The 26,379-nt window shown below is 39.7% G+C and overlaps 1 protein-coding gene across 7 annotated transcripts in view; it reads right to left on the bottom strand.

Moving 5' to 3' along the window:
• pcxb (pyruvate carboxylase b) overlaps positions 1–26,379 on the bottom strand; it is a 323,320-nt gene that overhangs the window by 273,895 nt on the left and 23,046 nt on the right. For all 7 annotated transcript variants that reach the window (XM_082527995.1, XM_082527999.1, XM_082527997.1 and 4 more), the window contains 2 exons: positions 24,101–24,168; positions 21,653–21,736 (listed from right to left, as the gene is read on the bottom strand). In XM_082527995.1, the coding sequence (XP_082384121.1) occupies positions 21,653–21,736; positions 24,101–24,168 (152 nt within the window). The remainder of the gene's footprint in view (positions 1–21,652; positions 21,737–24,100; positions 24,169–26,379) is intronic.

Here is a 26,379-nt window from a genome sequence, read left to right as displayed (position 1 = left end):
GTGAGGGATGTGGGTAAAAAGGCAGAGTGTACTAAATTGCCCTCAATATAATGACTTGGGCAGGTGTGAGATGCAAGTGTTTTGAGTAAGCAGGCACTTAAGCATCTCTGAGTGTTTTGCTTTCCTTTTGTTTATTTGGAAATGATCATTTTTATGTCAATGAAATACTGACCTGTCCACAGCACGGGGTGAGAAACCGCAACTCAAGACCAGACTGCGTGAGCTAGCCCAAATCCCCCTAAGTAAAGACTGAGCGAGTGGAGGCACGGTCATTTGCCTAGTGAGCCCAGAGCTGTCCAGGTAATACCACACACATATCTTGCACCTCGTGTGTGTGGCACAGTTCTCCAATTGAGCCTAGAGTGATGCAAAATTAATGTTTTACGCACATAGACAAAGTGGTTCAGTGACCATGACACAGGGCACATTATCCTCCTGAAAGAGGCCACAGAGATCAGGGAATACCATTTCCATGAGTGCAGGTACACGGTGTGCAGCAATGCTTAGGTAGGCGTTACGTGTCAAAGTAACATCCACATGGATGGCAGGACACAAAGTTTCCCAGCAGAACATTGCCCAAAGCGTCGCACTGCCTCCACCCACTTGCCTTCTTCCCATATTGTCAGTTGTGTAGTTATGAGTGATCAGTGTATGGTCACAGTATCAATGTCCCCATCTACAAACTTTACAGCATATAGATAAAGGATATAAAGCAAATAACGGCTTCCCACTCGAGCCAGTCTAAATGCTGAATCTTCACCTAGCACTGCAAGAGAGTTAAAGTATTAATCAATGATTCTTGGTCACCATTACTGCTGCAGCCAACAGAGACAAATTTGTAGAATAGTCTCATGATTAACAATGTCTAATGAGAATGAGTGATAGATGACCCAATTCTATGAAGAGCAGAGGAATCGCTAAAATCACCCACATTTGCCCTCCCTCAGTTCTACTGGGACTTACTTCCTCTTAAAAGGGATTTTTCCTTCCCACTTGAAGCTGCTGTTGGCCTTCTACCGCTCCTCAGTACAGAGCGTACTCTCCTACTTCCTGAGTATTTGGTGCACAGTGGTTACAACCGAGAACAGGAAGGCTGCACAGAGGGTAATTAAGACCAACCCCAAAAAAATTAAATAAAATTAAAAAAATAAAAATCACTGGCTGCCCTCTGCCACCCCTGGAGACCATCGTTAGATCCTCTTGTCTCAGGAGAACAAGGGCCATCACAGGTGACCCCTTGCACCCCCCCACCTGTTTGACAAGCTGCTCTCTAGTTAATCAGGTCCCACACCAAACACAAAAGGCTTCTTTACCAGGGCCATTCAGACTATTCCCCCCACCCCTGCCCACTCACCTCACCAATCTGAGCCACGGTCTGAGTAACCCTCATCACTCAGGCCAAGTCTTTTTTTCCTTTGCACCACTTTGCAACTGCTCTCTAATGTGTGCCTGTCTTTTTTGTGTACATCCTTGACTGTACACATTTCTCCTGTTTGTTATTTATTCCTATCGTCTGCCATTTATATTATATTCTTGCACAGCTGGTGTGAAGCAACCTTACAGTACATGTACACAATGACAATAAAAGGCCATTCTATTCTAGTGCTAGCTCATAGAGGGTCATGTGTTTGTTGTGGTTTCGGGGTATGATTTTAAGGGCCTTGAGGCACTTGTTATTGTGATTCGGCTTTGTATAAATAACGTAGTAGAACTACCTGGCATTGACTTAAATTCAAACTTTCATTATACACCCATCTAAACTGGCATTCACAGACACCACGATTACTAATGACTGGTCTAAACCAACTCACCTCTCATCCTTCGTCTCAATAACAGTCAGTGCCATTGCTGGCAGTAATCTGCCCTATAAATAATATATATAAAATATATATTTTTCCACAAAGCACAATTTTGACATTTCCTATATTGTCTCTGCACTAGTTTAATTTAAATAAGCAGTTTAATTGACTAGAAAATCCTCTGGCTCGTTATCTGCTGGGATAGACTCGAGGGTGTTAGTAAATGGATGCATACTTTATGGGTCTTTACAATGCTGCTGAAAACAACAGTTTAAACAGCAGAGAAAGCTGTTAAAAAAATGATAAGGTGAAGAAAGCAAGAAAACCCAGAATGTAAATAAGAAAAAGTCAGACCCCAGGGGGAGCAATGACATGGTATAGTGGGGATGGGAAAAAAATTATAACTCAAGTAAAGGATTTAAAAAAAAAGACTTAAAGACAGGAAGGTCACGCAAGGTCACTCAAGACTTAAATACATAATCCAACACGCATAACCAAGAAACACTGAACTGCTGATGCTGCTAGTATGAACGAGCATGTGTCTAATCTCATTTTATTACGAGTTCTTGCTTACTAACAGAAGTTAAAAGGACTAAGGGGGAAGCAGAGCAATAACCATGCATATTTCATTATATAGTCCACAGTCCATTATAAGGGGTTACAATTTCCACATTCATTCTTCAGCCAGTTTGCACCAAAGGCCCTGTGCCTTTCTTAAGAAGAGAGCAGGGGTGAAATGATAGTCGTCTCTTCATTCAAATAACTGAAACGTCTACTCATCTTTCAAATTAAATTTTCCCAAAGGTAAATTACTTTTCCTCCACCTCAGAGAGATTTTAGCTTTTACTGCATGTGGCACCACATTATGACTGCGTGCATTGTTCACATTTCTTCCTCAAGTCCTCATAAGAGCTGACGGGAATTAAAGCTGGTGGTTTTGCACTGCAGTAGACATTTTAGACACACTGTGCATTACTAGGATGCAAAGAAATAATTTAATGTAAACTCATCAGGGCTGCCAAATGAGACCCAACAGGAAACACCAAAATGTGACTGATGATTTCATTAGAAGCTCAAGTGTAATTTAGGAGCTTCTGCCCAAAAATGAGGGATTAATGTGTTTCTGGAGGAAGGTTTCCCTCATTAGTTCAAATAGAAAATAGTCAAACTTTGCCGACTACGCAGTTTAATGTCAAACAGTATGTCACACGCAGCTGGATTAAAGGAGATTTTATACCAGGTGTTGGCGTAGGGTTGAGCGGTATGAGGAAAATCTAATGTTGCAATACGTTTTGGCTGCGTGTTTAAATAACCTCCAAAAACAAATGTTATTTTTAACCATATAGTGCCTAAAACCTGCACTGGTATACTCATTAAAATCAACCATGAATGAAATGTTTATTTTTAACCTTTTTTTTTTTTTTTTTTTTAATCATAAGTTGCACACAGAGGTTTTTCAAAACAAAAGGCCCATTTTTGCTTATAACATAAAAATGTGATGACCTCAAATTAAAGAAACAAAAGTCTAACTTAGCTACTAAAAACTGACCAAGAACAGTCACAGGTATCACAGCTGGTTAATTTAACACTCTTGAATCCTACTACTTATTCCTGCATCTCTCAGGATCTTACAAAGCTTCAAACGATGTAATTATTAATTTAGTCGTCGACAATATTGATAGTCATGACTAGTCGGCTAATCGTGGCAGCCCAGTTACGTTAAAGCCATTTTAACAACCCTACGTGGAAAAACTCGTGATACGTTGAGCATATTTGATTTTTTCGTCTGAGTTTTGGTTCCAAGGGTTTACTTGTACATATGATGACATTTGAAACTTCTCTTCAAATGTCATGTTTAATATGAGTATCGACCAGCGCTTCTACATGACAAGGAAATGCACTTATGTTTAAAGTTATTCCTGTGATGTACAAAGTGATAAATGTGATATTTTGACTCCTCATATCAAGGGTGGGCAACTCCAGGCCTCGAGGGCCGGTGTCCTGCAGGTTTTAGATGTGTCCTTGATCCAATACAGCTGGTTTAAATGGCTAAATTACCTCAACGTGTCTTGAAGCTCTCCAGAGGCTGGTAATGAACTCACTATTTGATTCAGGTGTGTTGACCCAGCATGATATCTAAAACCTGCAGGACCTGGAGTTGCCTACCCCTGTCATATAGCAATCCATCTATGTCTATACGTTATTGTTTGTATTTGCAACAAATGGTTTTAAATAGCTCTATGTAGGCTTATTATCACTTTGACCTTCACCACAATCTATTGACCTTGAAGAGGTCCAAGGTTAAATGTGACATATTAAATCTTTATACAATACTTTCTATTGTACGAATCAGTTTCTAAATTATAAACTGTCAAATCTTCCACAAATAAAATCATTAAGTTGACCTTGAAGACCTAGTTGGAGTTGAGCCAAATTTTAATGGATTGTTGAACGTGACCCCGCTTCACCCCTACAAAGTTTTATGAGAAATCATCCAAAACTTCTCAAACTATCATGTTTCCAGACAAAATGGTGACACGCACACTCTGCCAAAAATAAAACCACATTATGTTTTTGGCAGCAATAAAATAACATTTAAAAAATAAAAATGTGGGTCTCTTTCTCTATACTTTACATCAGTGTAGAGCTGGGCGATAGAACGATAACGATATGTATCGCGATATAACTTTTACTCGATAGAGAAATTAAGCTATCGCGATAGACCTCGCCGCTCTTGTCCTCTTAAAATAAAAATAAATAAATAAATAAATAAATAAATAAAAGGTCAGCCAATCCAAACTAAGTAGGGCAGAGCCGAACCAATCACAGCCGCAGCGTCACGTCGCGTGACTTGTTACGTACAGCACAAGTGCCAAGCCGCACGTGTGTTTGTTTGGGAAGCAGCCAGCGGGTAATGGAGCCAGCGCGTAATGGAGGAGTGTGCCGACTAGAAAAATCAACCGAGCGTGACCGAAGAGAAAACAGATGATGGTTCCAATGCCGGAGAGATTGTCGAACGGAAGAGCCATAGAAGTTCCGTAGTGTGACAGTATTTCGGCTATTTCAAGTCTGACAAAAAACAGAGTAGCGTGCACTGTAAATTGTGCCGAAAGCAAGTCTGGAAATACAATAAACTGGTGCATGCGTCACACTGTGCGCCACGTTATTGTTTCGGTGAAATGAATTTCTACAATACTGTTAATTGTACTCTCTGCAGTGTTTAAATGCTTACATATACACACAGTTACTGTCCCTCCACACATACGACTCGGTTCTGCTTCTATGCCCCAGCTTTGTTTACTTTTTCCCACCGAGGCTTCTAGACTTCTGATTGGCCAACATTTCTGCACGGTTAGGAATCTAGCGCCACCTGCTGCTTTGGCATGTTCATAGCAGCGTTTTCCTTCATTTCTGCCTTTATGTGTGGACGGGATTATTTTTTAAAACGAAAACGGAAAATCTCCGTTTTCAAAAATACCCGTGTACGTGTGGACGTAGCCTCAGTCTCTGACTGGAAGCGCTAATTCGTCATTCGGCTTTTGTCAGACTAAAGTAACTGTTAAAACTGTTTGAAAAGCTCAGCTATACAACAAGGAGAGATTGAGAATTTCCTTTTAGTTCTCAGTTTATTTGATATTGACAAAAGTTAGTCAGTTTTGTCTGTTCTTCTGTAAAACAAACTAAGATTTATTTTTAGAATTAATATTTTGTTTCTAAGTGGAATTGACAATTTAGTCTGTTTCGTTTGTTCTATTTTGAAACTTAAACGCTTTAGCGGCTGCCTTTTGTGTAGTTTGCAATATTTGCCTTTATTTATCTGAAAAAGTCTCGTGTTCCTTAAATACATCTACTCTGAACTTATTATGGGAAATAAATATTTAAATAAAAACAAGCTGCTGATTATTTCACATTTTACTTGTGAGCAACGGCACATTTAAATCTTACAAATATAGTTATTTGGCTTATATCGTGATAGATATCGTTATCGCCTGAAATGAAAAAAACATATCGTGATATGAAAAAATCTCATATCGCCCAGCTCTACATCAGTGGTTCTCAAACTTTTCACAAGGAGTACCACCCTTATGACCGACATTAAAGTGCAGTAGTATAGGCCTATTTATCACCAGAGTTTATACAAGACAATTGTATTTTTTATATGAATGTTATTTAACTTAACTGTCATAAACAGGATGTGTAAAGTGATAATAACAACTGTACTGCATTAAAACATTAACAGGTGGGATAGTCTAAAGACTGCTTTAGATCAATATTACTTTGTTTTAAACAAGGGAAAAAAAAAAAAAAAACACAACTGGAACACTTCAAATTTAGAGCCTCTCGTCACAAAAGAGGATCCTGGCCTATGATACAAGCACAAATCCAAACTCAGAATTCCCCCTTCCAGGCTTTAGACGTCAGAGCCAACCACAGAGCAAACGCACTGCTGCAACACCTGCAATCATGTCTTTGTTCAGCATCTGATGCATTTTGTTGTTGTTTAGATGGTCCAAGGTGAGAGGTTTGACAACTGAAGGCAAAATTAAAGAGCTGCTTCATTTAGCAGTTTCAGAATAGTTATTATGCCTCTGTACCCCCCCCCCCCCACACACACACACACACACACACACACACACACGGCCATTTATTGTTTGCCTTGTTTAAACCACCGTTACTGAACATTATGACTAATTGTCTCCCCTCACCCACCATTTTCTAGTGCGCCCTCCATGACATTCATCCAACTTTCCCTTGGCTGTAATTTCAGAAAGCAGTTGGCAAGAGTCCCCCCAACATCCCCCCCCCAGCTGGCAGAAACAATCAATAGCACCTCTCTTCCTCTAGTCTCAGTCCCAACACCTCACTTAAGCCCCCCCACCTCCCCGCCCCAAAGTCTTCTTCCCTCCCAAATTTTTCTATCCTCCCCAGAATGTCTCAGATCGCCAACTCTGTGGGACTCTACTTCCAAAAAGCTTTTTATGCTCGTCTTAACACAAAAACACTTCCATTCTTAATCAGCAACAAAAACAACCCTGCCCGTCTCACACAGAGCTTAAATGTACAAATTCATGCAGTCCACACAGACATGCACGGTCTGCTGCACGTACATGCCAGCCACCGATACTCAAAATAGCACCCATCCAATCACAAGTGCCAATGTCACCCTGACATGGAAGACTCCTGCACCACTTTATGCATCCTACATTTCACAGACCGCAGCAGAATCCATCTGTGCTTTCTACACAGTGTGCACACAAACTATTGACCAAACTGAAAGAGAGAAGGAAAAAAAGAAAGAACGAACGGAGGTGGTAAAGGATGAAAGAAGAGAAAGTAATTATTTACCGCTTATTGGTGCTTACAATAAACGTGAGATTAGCTTGTCGTTACAGCCACCTTCTTAGACATCCAATTATCTTCCTTTTGTTTCATCAATGCTGTTGTGTTTCTGCAGAGCGCTTCATTCAGACTCCTTAATCAACGAGCAGGTGCTACTTTAACATTTTATTGGAGGGAGTCTCTGAAATTTAGTTTTACTATCATTATTTATTTATTTTTTTAAAAAACAATGAGTAGTGTTTCTAAACACTGCATTTACAGCATCGTTCATCAGAGATTGAATAACTGGGAAATGAGAGAAATGAGCAGAACAAGTTTATTTACTTATAATTGTTAATTTGATTACTTGAGACAATATGGGATAAATATAAAAGTTTTTTTATTCCATTTGTTTGGTTCACACTAGAGATGGACCGATCCGATATTACATATCTGTATCGGTCCGATACTGACCTAAATTACTGGATCGGATATCGGAGAAAAATAAAAAATGTAATCCGATCCATTAAATATCACGAAAGCACCTCACAAAACTTGCAACACGCCGTAACTCACCTCAGAACGTTAGCACGTCGGAGCAGTATGCATCACGTGATAGAGCGGCTGTGGCATGCGGGACCTGTCGGTGGTCTGGATAGCATTTGGAGCTTCGCTAGCAACCCGGCATTTCATCTCCGACAAAGTTATCCCCGAGAGAAGTAAAGCAAGTGTGTAAGTCCATCTCTGAATGTTTGTAAAGCATTCCTGCGTTAAGCTTAACGAGCGACTGCCTCTCCTGCTGCTACTTCAATCATGAAACTGCTTAATGATCAGCTGATCGGCTTTTCTGTCGCGAGTCCGTGTCTCTTGTTTGCTTTTGGCCCACGTTGCACCAGAAAGAGGAAACCAGCGGCTGAACAACAGCAGCACGTTTAAGCTTGATCAGCTGTTGTTAGAATTTATTTAATATTACTTTCTACACCAGGATCTTTTTCTACGTAGCTGACGGCTGTAACTGTGCAGGGGCGGATCTAGCAAAGTTTAGCCAGGGGGGCCGATAGGGCATTAACAGGGAAAAGGGGGCACAAAGACATACTTTTCTTTCTTATTCTCATTTAAAATGTCTCGCTTTTAATTATTCAATATTTATCTGAATCTTACACCCAAAGTTTTAATCTGATGTAAAATGTATAGAAGTCCATTACTGCATATAGTAACTGTTAAGTCTAATATACCCTAGTAAGCTATAGTACATTTTCCTTTGGGAAGGTATCATCTGTGCAGTCTGCAATTTTGTTGAAGAAAGATGTTGAATCTATTTAATATTTCTTGAAAAAGAATTGATTTCTGTGCATTTTTTTTCACACTGCATCAAATTAAGGTTGATTACGTTGATTAAGCATCATGAGGTGGAGCGTGAGGGGTGGTTCCCTATTTTTTATTTATTTATTTTTGTTGCTGGGAGTTGGAACCCTATTAGTTAGGTTGCTTAATATTTACGCTAAGTACTCTTTAAAATACCAGAATAGGGAGGATGGTGTAGGTTTGAGTTTATTAGATTGATCAGTATTGCTGAACTATGAATTTTATTTTTTTTTTTTGCATACAGGTATAACAGAATAGCTTTAGTGTAGTTGTTGTTTTAAACTTGAGTATGAACTTATACAAAATGCAGCAAGATATTTAAAAAAAACAGTTTTGTTGATTAAAACACACTATATCGGATTCATATCGGTATCGGCAGATATCCAAATTTATGATATCGGTATCGGACATAAAAAAGTGGTATCGTGCCATCTCTAGTTCACACACAAAACATTGTGTTGGCCTAGTTATACCATTTTAAGAAGTTAACAGCATTAATGCGTGTACTGCTAAAGAACTGACACTGTAGCTCATCCGGATCATAATCTAGCAGAACTCGCAGGTTATCGGGTGTAAAAACTTTGGTTAGAGAGCGGAAGAGCACCAAAACAAAGGAAAAACACGGTGGGGTTTTCTAGTTGAATATTTCAGAATGCTTTCAGGCTTTTGAGGACAAAAAGGTTTTGAAGCCACAAATGGGTGTAAACACACAGAAGCATGCTGACAGACTGTTGGTGGGTCTGCGGGTAGAGAAAATGTTTACAATCCACTGACCAGCTCCAGAGACAAAGTGTCAGTCTGAATTTGCGAGCCCCCTCCCGTACGTGTCGACGGGGAACATGAATCGTCTCGGCTAGAGCGCATCGTCTCTTCGCTCACCGTCGCCATGGTGATTGACAGCAGAACTAATTCTGCATTTAACACCCTGGATTGACAGACGTGTGTACACACAAACAGCTTTACAGAAGGACAGGCAGGGGAAAGGGCCTGAAAAACCACAGGAGATGGCAGAGACACTCGAAACATCGGTCACTAAAAAGACCGCCTTAAATCCTTGGAAAAAAAAACACAGCAGGTGCTGCCATTTAAGAATGGCGGCATACTAGTATCACTGAGAGTCCAAAAATCCAAGACAAAGACCAAAGAGGGAGAAATGGGAATCCTTTCTTCTCCTTAAATGAACTGGCATCCAACAGACAAACACCTGCTCTTATTTTTAGGACATCAGTTCTTTTCTTTAGTTCTTCTGACTGATAGGAAACAAAATCATGGACTAGAATGATATCTTACTACAAACTAGTGGTTCTGGTTGTTTATTACATCCATGAATACAGTTACACAGATGCAAAGGGGAAAAAAAGCTTCATTGTGCAGTTTTTCCCTTCATCCTGTTTGTGTCAGCACAAGGATAAATTATTGTAAATCACTTCTTTACACCATTGAACACTTTAACTTCTGAAATTCGATAGTCGTTTAACAGCTGTGCCACAATAGCGCAACAAGTTACAAGCAACACAATAAACCTCAATCGTGCACATTGTATCCGACTTTTGCTGCCCACCTAACACTAAACTGTACAGTGAAAGATATGCATCTACAATTCTTTTACTACGTACTTGTTTTTAGGATGAAATATAAAACTTAAATTTTCTTTCAATAAAATCCAAATAAATATGTATGAAGTCAAATGGGTAACGTTCAGCTACAGCACTACCACTAACAAGCATTTTCTGTGCATATAAACTAAGACTATGTGCCACAGTCACCCTGGTTTATCCTGCTCTGTGTTCTTTATTAGAAATAATGGTTTGCACACTGCAGAGCTCCAGATTCTTTAATCATTGCATCCAGTGATGTTTCAAGCACACCTGCTGTTCAGCATTTCTGTTCTCCGTGTTCCTTTATTACAGTGAACATGTATTCTGCATACATCTGTAGGTTTTTATCCTACACTATAGAGCGCCTCGACATGACAGTTCTGATTTGGAGCTTCAGTAATATCTTTGTAACTATCATGTTTTCAACTTCAGTAACAGGAGAACAGTTTATTGTACCATATCACAACAAAGTGAAATGACCTAAAAACAGTCTCGTAAGCGCAATAATTTTTCCCTGAAAAGCAAACAAATCCACAATTAACCAATTTGAATAATATTTGACAAACACCAGTGCGCCCAGCTGTTATGTGATAATGATGATATAGAAAAGAAATGGTGCTTACAGACAGCAGCATGTATTAGTGCAAACAAAATTAGGGGCATTTTTCCTCCTCTCCCAATGAGCTACACCCACTCCTGATAGGCTACCAGCGAAGTCCAAGTGTTATATTGAGACATCTGTGATATAGATGGGCTGTGCATTTATGTTCTCTAGCTCACAAAACAAAATCATAAAGCCCAAATGTCTGACAGCGAGCGTAGCATGTCAGCCTCCGATGACAAAGGAAGCCACTCCAGCAGCATGAAAGGGGTTTCAGCACAGGGTAGACTAGGGCTGCTCGATTATGGCAAAAATGATAATCACGATTATTTTCACTGAAATTGAGATCACGATTATTTGACGATATTTATTTAACCCTTTAAGACCTACTATAGAACCAAGTCCACCAGAGCTTATATTATTTTTTTTTACATGCTGTAGTGCCATTTGTGGGAGCATTTCAAGTTGCTATACATCAATACAACTGTTATAGCCCATATTTTAATAATATGTATGCATTAAGTCCATAGTAATTACATAAATTGCAAAAAAGTGCAATAAACTACAAAAAAAATTGAAAATCGCTTTTGTTTTGTTTACATATATTTCTACTTGGAGAAATTTAAGAGGTTTATCCCTCAAAACTTTAAATACAATAAAGTTGCAAAAAATAGTTTCCCACCACAGGAAATTTATTTTGAGTGTCTTCATAGTTTTATTTTGGAGATACAGCAATTTTTATATACTGCAGGAAAAACAAAAAACAATCCTATGATGCAAATTTGCAAAGAAAACAGCATGTGCATCATTTCACTGTGGGAAGTGTTACGAACAGCTGATAGGAACGGCAAAGCGTGTTTCTGGAATATTATGTTTTTGTTCCTGCAAGCGCTTTTTATGCAATTTTTGCAAAGCTATATGTGGAACGAAACCGTGACCGAGGACAAGCTGATGGCATCAGATGTAAGTACAACTCCTCCGGTTTCATATGCAAAACAAATTATTGCGCTAGCTTACACGGTTCAGGTTCTACAGGGATTTAAAAATAGTTACACAAAACGGAGCGTGCTGCTCTGACCAGCTTTAAAGGGTTAACAATGACTTTAAAATAATAATATAAAATAGTGTGCAACACCACTGAAGTTTTTTTTTTTTAAACTCTCTTTTCAACCAACGGCAGTCACTCTCCAAATAACTTCTGCTTAGCTTTCCGAGCTTCCCTCGGGTCCTCTTAATCAGCGGTCTCCAACCTTTTTTGCGCCACGGACGGTTTATGCCCGACAATATTTTCACGGACCGGCCTTTAAGGTGTCGCGGATAAATGAGGGAGGGGCTAATAATCGGCTCAGTCATTTTTAATGATCGTTGAAAGCCCAGATCGTAATCGTGATTAAAATTCGATTAATTGAGCAGCCCTAGGGTAGACCTCCAACAACTCAATACTTTGGAAAACATCCAACTAAATGTGGAAAACCTTTTCACTACTAGAAGGGAAAGAAAATTAAGTTCAATCTAACCAGCCTATAAAAAGATCCTAGCAGCTGGTGATGTGCAACCCAAAAGTAAACAAATGACTCGACAGAGCATCGCTGCAGAGCTCGCTAATTGCACCCCAAATGACAGGAAGAGCAAACATCAAATGTTAGCGCAAAAGTGGCTCCTGCAGTGTTTTTCCAAGAAACTTTAAATACAACACCTGAGTTTAACAATAACTAAAGTACCTTAACCTTCTAACTCTTTAACAACTAAACAACAGCCGCATATTAAAACTCAATTTGAAATAAGTCTTGTAGCTGGTATGTTGTACCTCGGGTCGAGCTTTTTATCCATTAGCTTAAAGCCACACTTTTTTACCGTGTACCTGCATCTGTAATTTCCACCCACCGTTTGCTCTTCCTGTCACATGGAGCGCAATTAGCGAGCTCTCCAGCGATACTCGCTCGAGTCATTTGTTTACATTTGAGTCGCACATCACCGGCTCTAGTATTTCCTCCGCCTTCACAGCCTGGTAGGACTCGGCTGAGTGTTTGTGCTTCAAGTGTTGAACAAGTTAGTTTGTTGCGACACTAGGGTATGTAAACAGTGTATCACTATATCACAGTATTACATTTTTAATCACATCAACTTACAGTGGTATGATACAGCCCTGCTGGCTACCCCGATTGGCGCTGATGAGCTGTGGACATACTTGATTGTGAGCAGCAGTTCTCTCAAGAGACAGCAGAAAGACGAGTAGGCAAACAGGCACAATACTAAATAGAAATAAATTATTTCTCCTTCTCTCCACTACACTTAAATTATTTTTCTCATGTCATCATGCACACAGATTTCAAGCTCCTGTTCTCCTCTCTCCATCACACTTAAAAAACACTGCAACAAATTTTAATTTTCTGCCGTCTTCCACTCGTGTACAAATAAAAATCAATACTGCTTCATTTCTGCAGGGGGGGGGGGGGGGGGAGTAAACCCCCCCCCCACCTGCCACTAAACCAAACAAAACAGATTGAATCAGAGTTTAAAATGCAACAGCCTCAATCATCATCATCACACCACACGAGTACCAGAATTGAATTCCCTAAAACAGCTGCACAAAATGCAGCGTATGACAGCAACTTTGCCTTCTGCCTTCAGATTAAACTGATAAATATACCATGAAACAAAAATGTCAGGCACTGAGGTTTTGCTGGCATTAAAGTTACCTACAAAGGCACACCTGTTTGCTTTTCCTCACCACCACCACCACCACCACCACAACCACAACAGTTAAGCTAATTAGGCAGTTCTGTTGCTCACAGATACCCATGGTGAGCTCCTGTGCATAGTAACATCAGGTGTGCATATTATACAGTTAGCTGCAGCTCATTTTGAAACACACAAGATGTGTTTTGTCCTTCACACTCTGAGTTTGACTGCTAAATGCACCAGTGTCTCGAGGCAAACTGTGGAATCAAGTGAACCAAATTCATTACAGCAGCTTAAAATGCAATATCATTGCAGATCATAGGCTTGTGTTCTCATTGCTTACGCTCCTTCATAACAGCTACCTCTGCCAAATTCCAATCATGATATAGAGGTTTGAAAAGAAAGTTGGATATTGCTGCCAAACTGTAACAAAGACAGTTCGAAGAGTTCACTGGAAGAGGCCCAAAGTGTGGGTGAACCAACTGAGCACAATACAGAGAAAACATTAAGCGTGTATCAGATGTAGTTATATCGAGATATCTGGACAGTAAGAGAGAAAAACAAACTTCCCCATAAGAGAACAACACAGACATCAATAAACCTCAACATATGACTACTCATACCATCACATTTTAATATAGGATGATCAATATAATGAGCTCATTTAACATACAAGCATAAAAGAGAATCATTACAATAAAGAGTACTTGGTGAATTATAGCTGCCAAAGAAAACAGGTTAAAAAAAATGCATAGAAACCAGATATCAAAAAGTAATTTATAATACCAAGAGTCTGGTGGCAACATCCCAGCCAAGTCTCAGCTGAAAGGCTGTAAACAGCTTGATGACAGGGTGTCAGACCGGGGAGAGTACCACCATGATGGTACCAGTGTAGAAAATGAGGAAAGTGTAACTAAGTAGGTTATCAGTCAGACAGTTCAAAGCTTAAATAGGTTTGGTTTTTTTCAGTATATCTGGTGTTGTGATTTTAAGTTCAGAAATTCAAGCTCGTCTTATTTGTCTAAGAACTGCAACATTTTGCATTTATTTTAGGCGCTCTCATTTTGTGGTCAAACAACCCTATCCTTCATATTCAGAGCACCTCTGAGTTTCCCTTTTAGTTTTGTTCAGCTTGAGCCATGATGTCAGGAAGAGCTTTTATTTTATTTTTTTAAAACAAAGCCAGTCAGAAAAAAAAATCTAAACAAGAGTGTTTCTGCAGGAGAACCTGTTGAAACAACCCTATGTGCATGTGTGTTTGACACAGACACTCCCTGCACTGATGTGATGCATTTCACCTCTTCATGTCCACATCTGCACCTTCAAACATCTGGCAGAGACAGGTTTCATCTCAAACACCTCATGTTTTTCACATTTTATTTAAGAAAAAAAAAAGTTAAAGTTAAGGGAAATTCCTCTTCCCAAAAAAAAAAAAAGATATAATAATAAAGTCACATTGATATCAAGATTACAGTTACTGGACCAAAATAATGAGAACTATGTTTTTCCCCAATCAAGCAGCGCTGCCGTACACTACACAGAGCCACACTCTTGTTTTACGTGACACTGCTGCTCTTCTGAACATTTGAAGGAGAGGATATTCAGTACTGTTCATTAATGCAGCAAAAACAGATCAGAATTAATCTGTTGTCAAACACAGTAAATCTAACAGATGATTTATGCACAGCCAGTCAGCAACAACCACTTAGTCTATACTCAATAAGTCAGATCTCTTCGGGCAGTCGTTGCAGCTCCGGAAATGCTAGAGTGTAACAGAATTTGTCAAATGTAATGTGCAGTGTCTGAGACATGTTACTTTATGTCTGTCTACTTATCACAGGACTGTCGAGCATATGTGCAATAAACCACAGCCCATCAGCGCACAGATGTTCCACACTTGCAAGAACCGAAAAACTTCATGGTCAAACTGGGAATTTTGTACACAAATGCAGATATTCAACTTTATTTCCATCATAAAACTCGTGTCCACCAAGCAAAGACAGATGGGCTTCACTGCAGCTTTTTCTTTATTAACTCATTGCAGAAGTAACCGATATAGGACACTACTGCTGCACATCACATATCAAGAGGTATTAAAAAAAAAATAAAAAAATAAGCCAAGCAGTACATGGATGAATGAGCGAGCAATGATGCACCCAATCAGTGGGCCCATCACTGATTATTAAAATCTCACACTGCTATAGTGAGACACATCACTCAGATCTAATCAGGACTGGCTGGGATATACATGGGTGGGTAAAAAGAAATGTCAGCTGTAGACCTTTCACTGAAACACAGACAAAACATCAGAAGCCAGAACCCCTCCCCCCAATCCTTTTCCAGGCGTATACAAAAATCAGCTGTTTGAACAGCAGATAACACATAAGAGCACAGAGGCATGGTTTGACAACATCTGATTTTCTTGTGAGACCTGACTCTAATGGCTGCAGGAAGTTACTCCAGCTCTCAGCACAAGGGTTTGAGCTCAGTGTTGCCAGGCAACTTTGTTCTCCAGCACATTCTATCAGGAAATGTGACCTGTATCGAGTTCAAAGACTGCACAGTTTCTCTGAAAGACTGATGGAGGCTGCTGATAATGGAAGATGTGTGATATGTACAGATGGAAAAATGATGGGAGGGGGAAAATAAAATAAAATATATAAAAGCAACACTATGGAGCCACCATTAAAACCAGATAAGAGAGAAACAGCAGGTGTGTGAATGAGAATGGGGAAAAAAGATAAATATTTATACAATGCTATGAAGTAGGATTCAAATCCTCAGAGTTTATATTGTGGAATCTGATATTAAACTGTCACATATCCACTAAAATGTTACATCAAATATCCAGAGTAAATACAAGAATTAAATAATGCTGCTTGTTGAAGCAAGAAAGCATAAAACGCCCAAATCAAAAAACAAAAAAAATCAAAACATGTCAATAGAAATAGTTGAGGCTGGATTGACCAACGAGTCAGATGCTTTCTTCTTGATGTCATACTAAAAATGAGACCACATCAAATCTGGTATTGCTGCATAATTTGGCAGAAATCTAAGAAAGCAGGCATCTAGTACATACAGAGACTAAAGGAATACAAGCCCATACAAGGACTGTTCAAGCAGGTAGTTAAACATGCAATCAAAATGATGGCTGAACATCCCTTCTCCTTTGAATATGTACCATCACCTCATTTGTTCAAGCCTCCATTAAACCAAGAACTCACTAAAGACTGAACTGATTTTAGCTTTTGTGTCTCTAGCCCTAATAGTGTTTTTATTAATGTATGGATATACACTCAGATACTTCATTAAGTACGCCTATTCTGCTACTCTAAATGCAATTATCCAGTCAGCAAATCAGACTGACGCAAATTGATTGTTTTCAGCATGTAGACATGGTCAAGACTATGTGATGAAGTTCAAACAGAGCATAAGAATGGGGAAGAAAGGTGATTTAATTGGCTCTGAGCGTGCCATGTTTGTTGGTGCGACACCGGCTGATCAGAGAATTTGAGAAACCGCTTATCTGCTAGGATTTTCCTGCACAACCATGTCCAGGGAAAAAGAAAACATCCAGTGAGCAGCAGCTCTCTGGGCAAAAATTACTTGTTGAAGCCGCAGGTCAGAGGAGAACAGCCAGACTGCTTTGAAGTTATAAGGGAACAGTAACACATACCTAGTTGTCATAACCAAGTCATGCAGAAGAGCATTTCTGAGCACACCTTGAATACTGAAGCAGATGTGCTACAGTAGCATAAACGCAACACTGGACGTCACTTCAAAACAGCTAAGAACAGGACAGACTACAAATCTCAAATACATCTCAAAACTATTGTATCAATTTATAAAATCCCACGTCGCCTCATTCTCGAGTTACAGCATTCAGTTACAGCACCATCCCAGGGTCAGAAATTGGTGTGCGCAACATGAAAGCATGCATCCATCTCTATATCCTCTAACCGATTTCTTGAACATGAAAATGAGTTCACTATACACAAATGCCACTTTAGAGCACACCTTTGGTATGTGGTTAAATGGGAGATTTTCATCATGGATGTGTGTGACAAATCTATGTGATACCATCATGTCAGTGTGGACCATAACCACCTAGTTTAATCTGTGGCACAAAGAATTAAGGCAGCTCTAAAGGGCAAAACAGGGTCCAAGCCAGAGCTAGAAGGGTGTAAGCAATGAAGTGGCTGGTGAATGTAGTTTTATAGACACACACAGTGTAGTTAGAGGACAATACTTTTTAATGTTCTTCTTTTATGTATGGTTTTATGATTGCAGCTTTTATGATCTCATTCTTATACACAGAAACAGATTGTGGCACTTTGCACAAATTTCCCCTCAGGAAGCGTAAAGTCCACTGAAGTTACAGCAAGTCTAACTGCTAATAATCCCCCTACACTTCATTGCTAGTTTGACTATAGTTGTTGCTGTAACTAGACTCAAGCTCTTCGGTTATAGCAGATCAGCCTGCCCGACTATGTCGTGGTGGAATTTCAGCCCACTCTTCACTGCAGAGTTCCTTTCTTGAACCCACATCTTGAGCAGGCCACTGACAAATTCTAATTTTAACTCTCGCTCACAACCGTTAACTTCAGCTTCAACTCAACTTCATTCTCATTCTGAATTTTCTAGTAGAGCAGAATTCAGGTTACCCCCTCAGGTGTGGCACTTCACCTTCCCCTGAAGCAGCCAAAGTATCCCAGCAACGCTGCCACATGTGCGCTTAACTTCGGTATAATGTCTGAGTTTGTGGAATTTCAAGACAATTTAACATTCCACTCGGTTGAAAGAACACTCTGCTGAAAGGTTTGAGCATCATCAAGATGTATCGTGACAGCAGCCTACTGGGTTAACAGTGTTCTTCACCTCAGTTCTTACATCGACTGAAGTTTTGCCAAGTGTCGCTCAGATATTTCAAACCTCAGATTTCAGGTCTTGACTAAGAGGCGCCCGACTTTAACATCTTACTATTGGAGAATTTCAGACAATCACATCCAGGAAGGTTTATTATCGTCCTTAATCATAGACATGTGTCCCTAGAGACATACAAAGAGCTTAATAATCCTCCTTTTCTTACATATTTTAAGAATATGCCCTTTGTAATTTTGTCCAAGCCAAAAATTACACTCTTGTGTTTCAATTTTACAAACTTTGTGCTTGCTCTTTATGCCTTTTTTGAAGTTCTGAAATGTCACAACAAATAAAACTATCCAGAAGTTATTTGATGTGTGGCTCCATTTTCACATTTGATCAGATGTGCACATAAAAAAAATAAAAATAAAAAAAAGTTTGAAGATTTGACACAAACAAAAAGTAAACAAATCAAACTTTTTCACAGAATCAGATTTGCATGTGTGAGCTTGTTTGAGTCGGCAAGTGGATGAATTGGTTTTACTGAGCACATCTTTATACTACCAACTACGGTTTACAACAGTGTGTTTGGCATTTTTGGCCAGATATTGGGAGTAGGAGGAATGAGGAGGACAGACATAATAACAACAATGTAATGTCTCATACAAAATGCTATTAAATTCAGTGAGTTCCTCATTAAAATGAAAAGACATCAATCAAAATAAAAACTGAAACCAAGATGTCTAGCTTTCCAGGCCAGAACTGAAAGAAAGTATAATCAAGCATGGGTATGTAGAAATAATATGAGTATTCCAGTGTGGGTTATAAGAGCTTGCATCACCTTACTTTCACACACATGCATGCACAGGCTGTGACACATGCACACACCCATTAATAATTCTGAAGTAAGCACCAGAGTGCATCCTCAGCATTGCTAAGGGGGTGTTTCAATACCCGAGGTGAGAGCAGGGCTCAGCTCTGAAGTGGAAGCTTCACTGTGGAGACTGACTTAAAGTGAAATGCAGTCACAACACATAGCAGAAAAATGCAAGAACAGTGGTGGGGGAGGGGGAGCAAGTGTGGAAGGAAGAAAATGAAAGGTGATGCAGAGAGAAAGTGAGACCCCTGGTGATAATCTGCAAAGGCTGCAGGTCTGTGAGACTTTCTATTCACCTTTGTTCTACTTTGCAAAAAACTAAGCTGGATGAGAACTCAAGCTCTGTATGCAATAAACAGAAGAGGTAAAATCCAAACATTTATACGACTACTGTTACAACTTTAACTAGTAAAGAACGTAAAATAATCTTTTTAAAAAGAGCCTGTTGCCTCTTACCTGGCCTGAACCCAGAGAGGAAGAAGGGGAGGGGGACACAGACCAGTACACTAAAGGCCAATTTCAAGTTACCAATTAACCTAGCAGTCATATTTGGACTGTGGTTGCAAGTTTGAGTAGAGAACAGAGAAGTCATGCCAGCACAGGAAGAACGTGCAATATCCACCGTAAAGGCCACAGCTGGCCAGCAGATTCAAGGCTTCCTGCTGTGAGACATCAGTGCCAACCGCTGTCCCACAAAAAGCACAACATGTTCATCTTGTCAAGTTAACCAGTTACATTTTTAAAAATCAGCAATACAATATGCCTCATCCCTTTATTACAAGCTTAAGGAGATCAGCAACAATGACAGGCACCAACCAAAGCTATCATAATACAGCAATTCTGGATACACTGCAGATAAGTCATCTATGACCAAGACCATTACCTGTAACTGAGGTCTTAAACTGTAGATCAGCGGTCCCCAACCACGGACTGAGTCGTTTGGTACCGGACCACAAGAGTTGAGGCTCGGCTGTGAAATTTATGGTTTTGAGGGGTTTTAGCGGTTTCTTTTGTTTGTTTGTTTTTTAATCGTTTTTATCATTAACTCTGTTTCCCTGGGTCTTTTCCCATATGTTATGAATAAATCTTTTTTGGTACCGGTACTGGTTTTATTTTGTTGTATTTATCCGCGACCCCTTAAAGGCCAGTCCTTGAAAATATTGTCGGACATACACCGGTCTGTGGGGCAAAAAAGGTTAGGGACCACTGGTATAGATTATATTCTTCAACTGTAACGACGTATCAAATAATTAGATTACTGACTTTTTCCCTGCCCTGACGTCCAATCAGTCGCCAGTCTCCTAATCATTTTCTAAGTGCCACCGTGGGGAGACAAAGTATTGACTCTGGAGAGGTAAACTGGCAGGAGAACCTGCTGTTTGACTAAAAATATATTTGGCGCCAGTGTATCACTAACATATTGAAAGAGAAAGCAATATAATATATTTTATTGACGTTGTCACACTTTTTTTACCATTTGTATTTTACGGTTATTTCTATTTCTGCACTGACGAGTGAAGACACTACATTTCGTCGTATTTAAGTCAGCTGGGAACAAAAAAAACAAAACAAAAAAAAAAACGGGTATGTGCATGAGCATGCATGCATGCATGCATGCAGTACTCTTGTTGGCACCTGTCATCCTCACACCAGAGCGACATCACTCTCATTTCAAGCTGTAATATGCAGTCAAGAGCTCGCCGCTGCTGCTCTTAAACACACAAGGAGACATGGTTTGTCACTTTAGGCAGACGAGCTGGGTGATGTTGATACGATTACTGGAGAAGGAGAAAAAAAACTCACTGCTAGAGCAAGGTCACATCACCCGTCTAAGTCTGTCTTACATAACGATCAGTAACAAAGATCATTCTTCAGCAAATCACCATCCCCGTCTCCAACCTCCTCCCTCATCGCTCCTATCCATTCCTCAACTAGACCATTACCCGAAAAGGCCATTTCTTGAAATCTCTCCTGAGAGATGAGGCTCGACTTAGTCATAGTTGAGCCAACTTTTCAATGATTTAAAAAAAAAAAAAAAAAAAAGGCTAAAGACAAGGTGAGATGCTCTCAAACTGTTCAAACACTCATATTCACAATTGCATCCTCAGTCTACACTGCTGACATCCATTTCCACCCATTTTCAAATTACAATTTCATTTTCACAGTTAGGTAAAGCGTCAACATCCCCTTCTAAAAATCACAGGTAGTCGGCACATTAAAATTCTTGGGCAGTATCCCGTGGTCTTGCAGACCAATTATAGACAGGAAAGTGAATTGTATGGGGAATTTGCTCAGGCTTCTTAAAAACAACCCGATGGTTGACAGTACTCGCCAGGAAAGCCTTTTCAGTTTCAGTGAGCCATTTCTTCCCCAGGCTGCCAACTTTTCATAACAAGTGTTCTAAACTTAACGCTGCACATTCGACACACTGAAACCTGCTTTCACAGTCTGCGGAGCAAACGGCGTGTCCAAATGTAGAAGCCGTCTTCACATCAGGACACAACTGCAACGGGGGGGGGAGGGGGGCTGTATGGGTAAATATCCTTACCTGTCTGGCAAGGTTGACAGCATCCGCGTGAAGACGATCTCTGAGATGAGGGTCCAGCTGGAACGCCGGTGCAATCTCCACAACCTTCAAATCAATAGGACCATCAATATTACCAACATCAGGAGGAAAATGAACATCTAAAGTAAATGACTGCAGTGTGTACTGGCTATAGTGTGCATCTTTAAATTGGACCCCTGTAAGCCTAGCTTTCATGACACAATCTGAAACCTCCTGGGATAAATGAAGGCTCAAAACACACAGAGGATAGCACTTTTGTTTTCCCAGCATCTATTAATAACTTTCCCCACAGAAATGTAGGACAGTGAATCATCCGGAGAAACTGCAGAAAACCCGATTGACAAAAGGCAGCCGTTACCAAGGGAGCGTGACAGAAACCCAATGTAAAGCAGGGGTTAAACCCTCAGGTGAGCAATCACCAGACAAAGACAACAGGGCTGGAGGCGGGGTCTGGATGTATCCACTGCCTGTAGTAGACCTCGATTATTAGTAGATTAGCAGCCCTTGAGGCACTGAGAGACACGGATGCTAATAATTCATTCTGACACTTCTGGAGGAATCTGGATTCAACTAAATCACAACACTCAGTTCTGATTCATTTAGCCCAACACAGAGGATAAAAATTTGCCTCTTAATTCTCTTAGACATTAGTGGTGCATTCGATAAGCCCGAAAGCAAATGGCTTTATTAACGAAGCGCTGAAAGACACGAGCAATTTAAAACCCTACCAAGGTTGTATGACTGAGTAATTAGCCATGGTGATGACTTTACAGTATTTGAGGGGGATCTACAACTAGTACCCACATTTAAAAAAAATAATAATTAAAAATTAGAAATATGAAACACGATAACTGCACATCATCATCCAGTATGTTGACCTGCTTTGTAAGCCTTTTTTTGGGTGGATAGGCAGCGTGTAGCAGGCTTATTTTCATGGTAAACAGCGTTGATGAGAGTAAAGCTGTGGGTGATGAATCAGAACAATGAGCTTAAAGATGCTTAAATGCTCCAGAGAGCTGCTGGGTACTGCAGAGTTGGCAGATAATTGTCTATTGGTTCATTACTAGAAGTGGCTGTTTACCCGTAACACAGAAATGTAATCTATTGTTTATAAGGAATGGTGCTTTTTCTATAGTGCTTACAAAAGTGCTCCCAAAGCCCCAGATTTCACTGTATTTCACTATAAGACAAACTAATAAACCTACTTCACCCATTTAGTCAACACTATAATTTGTTTTTTTTATTTTCCCCGCTTGATAGAGTTTGTCATTTAAGCGTTAGTGAGACAGAGTGAGCAGATTGTCTTGGTTATGCACAGCCTTGTGTTTAGTGTGGCTGCTGGGTGGCTGGGGATCACTACGCTGGAGCCTGATCCATTTCTTTTCATTGCGTCAAACAAGTCAACCCATCAGGGCAGCTCAGTTCAAGGCAACGTGACCAGTCACAAATTTTAAAGTGAAACCCCTAGAACTCAAAATCTCTATCAAATCTTAATGCCATAAAGAAGCCTCTCTCAAAGTAAGAGTAGCACTTCTGCGACATAAAGAAAACTAAAAATATCCCAGCTGCGCTCTGCCAACCCAAATCTACTTCAACAAGCGACTATTCTTGTTTCTGAGATTGAAAGAGATCTTAGATTAAGGGCAAAGGCAGATTAAGGTTGTCAGAATCAAAGACCAGCAGCTCTAGCATGAACAGAGCCACTAATATGATTATCATCTGTAATTTGATTAGAGGGGAAAGGAAGAAAGTGATGAAAACACATGATTAAAACTGCTCTGAGGTGACAATATGTAATGAAATATTACACATGTTAATCAGCTTCCTCTGATGAAAGCACTGCTACATTGAATGATTAGATGGCAATTTCTATTTCTATTCCCCCTTTCATCTGATATTCAGTCATTTTTGTTAATTTAATAATCAGGTGATGGCGTAATACCTCATTTCTCTCCAGTAACTGTCCGATGAATGCCCGCCTGATTAATATGAATGAATTTAAACGTTCTCAAAGAAACTGCTTTTGTTGATCCAAGTTGATTTGTCGGAGGATTATGCAGTTACTGCCAAGACTCCCATTCACGCAGGATTAACAGTGGATAATTTTTATTGGAGTAAGATCCTCTTACCCCCTGCAGCTTGGAGCTTTCTATGACACTCAGGGCCACCTGTGCTATATTAACCATTATAAAGGATTATTAACGTCACACAGAGTACGCCACTAAATTAGCCCATTTCCTCAAATAAAAGGACAACTAAACACTACAGTCTATTGTAAATTTTCTCAGCAATGCATGCACACCCAATCCATGCTTATGACTTATTTCAGGCCCACCCACCATTATCAGGCACTTCATATTAATCTACTTAATGAAGCAACGCCGCAAATAAAATCTTAAATGAAAACAAAGACGAAAAAGAGGGCATCACCTTCTGGTGTCTCCGCTGAATGGAGCAGTCTCTCTCGTAGAGGTGGATGACATTACCATATTTATCGCCTGAGGAAAGACAAAGATGCAAGTGAGGAAATAACAGAGGAAGCAATTTGTATATATAAAAAAAAAAAAAAGTAGATAAGCAGCAGTATGAGGACAAAGAGCAGTGTAAAGAGTGTGGCTGCGTTCAAGGACAGGACATTTTCTTGATGCTACGTGAGGCAAACCCAATTTTGGAGCACGAGAGTCGGTCCCCAACCCACCGAGTCGTTTGGTACCGGCCCACCAGAGTAAAATTTATGGTTTTCATCATTAACTCTGTTTCCCTGGGTCTTTCTGCCATGTTGAAGTTGTGCGTCTTATTTTGGAAAAAAAATAAAATAAAATATTTTCACATTACCATAGCGACCAGAGAGCATTAAGGGGCAGAGAGGAGGATGTTACGCTCAATGTTGTTGGAGCATTTCAAGAGGATACCGCTAATAAAGCTAATTACAGTGAATTCGCATTTATCATTATATTTACACAATACCGCTATTTTGTTGTATTTATCCACAACACCTTAAAGGAGTCTGTGAAAATATTGTCGGACATTAAACTGGTCCGTGCTGCAAAAAAATGTTGGGGACCGCTGCTTTAGAGTGACCACAAACAGCTTTTTGCTGCAATTACAGCATCAGATTTGATCGATTGCTACTGCAGATAAGAGCTTTTAAACAACTGAATATGACATGAAATGATGAGTAAGACATTTTATGTCAATGTGACAACACAAGGCTTCTTTTAGTGGCATTATTACTTAACAGGACTAAAAGATAAGACTGATAGTTGAGAAGCAAACTAAATGAAATTCCACAGATTTTACTTAAATGTAGGGCTGTGCGATATGAACAAAATCTCATATCCCGATATAAGAATTCTATCGTCCTGATAACGATATAAATCACAAAAATGTAACATTTTCTGTAAATTCTGTGAATCTCGGGCGGCTCGTCTTGCGGGAAGTGTTTCCAGATGCGCGTCACGTAGCTGGAGTCGAGTGTTTTAACCGATGCATGAAACGATACATTTTTAGACATAAGTTGTAACGGCCGCCGTTTTCTTTGTGAGTATTTATTACACGGCGTGCTGCGGGGAAAAGCCTGTTCTGACGTTTGAGTCTAAGGTTTATTTTTTAGCACCTGGCGGCTCTTTTTTACTTCTCATCCGTCAATAATCTGCTCTTTCACGTGATTCAGTTTATTTTGAAAAGTCTCAACAGGATCTTGAGCTTGAAAGGTTTATGTGGAACATAAACAAGCGGACACGCGATGCTGTTACCGTCGTTGTTGCTAACCACAACTCATAAAAACAGCCGCTTGTCTGTCCATAGTGTGGTTATATAAAATATAAGAGAAAGAGAACTTTAAGAAATTAATATAGCCACTACAGTGACCATCAAAACGATGAAAAATTACCGTAAACAGTTTATTTTGCGACACCATGAAACAAACGATAGCGTAAAATGAAACGATAGCCGTTTTTATATCGTCATCCGATATATATCGTTATATCGAACAGCCCTACTTAAATGGTTTGATGTGCAAGAGTTCATTAAAAGACAATGCAGTCAAGACAGTAGAGCCCTTTTTCTTCACTTATTTATTCCCCAAACACTTTCTAGATTGGTCCTTTTCTCTTCAATAACAGTGACATTTTTTAATTTGACTTCTTCAAATTTCTCCTTTTATTCAAATGATTCAAAATCCAAAGCTATTCAGTGGCTCACGGTTGTGAACCATTTTGTTGTTACAGCTCTTCATCTGTAACAATTTTACTGAAAATTACTGCAGTTAATGGACCATCAAAACCCTTTCAGATCAACTTTTCCAAATAATCATTTAAACTGTCAGTCATCACAATCAACTTGCAGAATAGAATACGAGCAAACATGCGAACCGCCATTTGTTGAGTTAAAACAGTCCAATAACTACAAACTATCACAGTTTAACCGCACTAGTTAACGTTATATACCTCTGAAATAGTTCTTACAATCTAACAGAAGCGAGGATTGATGGAAGCTGGGCAGAAAACGCAAAATAAATACAAGAAGAAATGAAACTGGATGGCAAAGGGAGGAGACAAGAAAAAAGGAGAGAATATTAAAGGGAGACCCAGAGAGGAAAGTGGAGACTGAAGGACTGCCAGAATTCAGAGGGCTGGCAAAGACATGGCTGTTAGCAGGTAATTCAGAAAATTCACAAAATCCTTTGCAAGCCCTAAAGAGAGCAATTA

This window comes from Aulonocara stuartgranti, assembly GCF_965226115.1.
Source record: "Aulonocara stuartgranti genome assembly, chromosome: 3".
Classification (NCBI taxonomy): domain Eukaryota; kingdom Metazoa; phylum Chordata; class Actinopteri; order Cichliformes; family Cichlidae; genus Aulonocara; species Aulonocara stuartgranti.
Note: the sequence above shows the minus strand (reverse complement) of the source record. Positions and strands in the feature narration are given on the sequence as shown.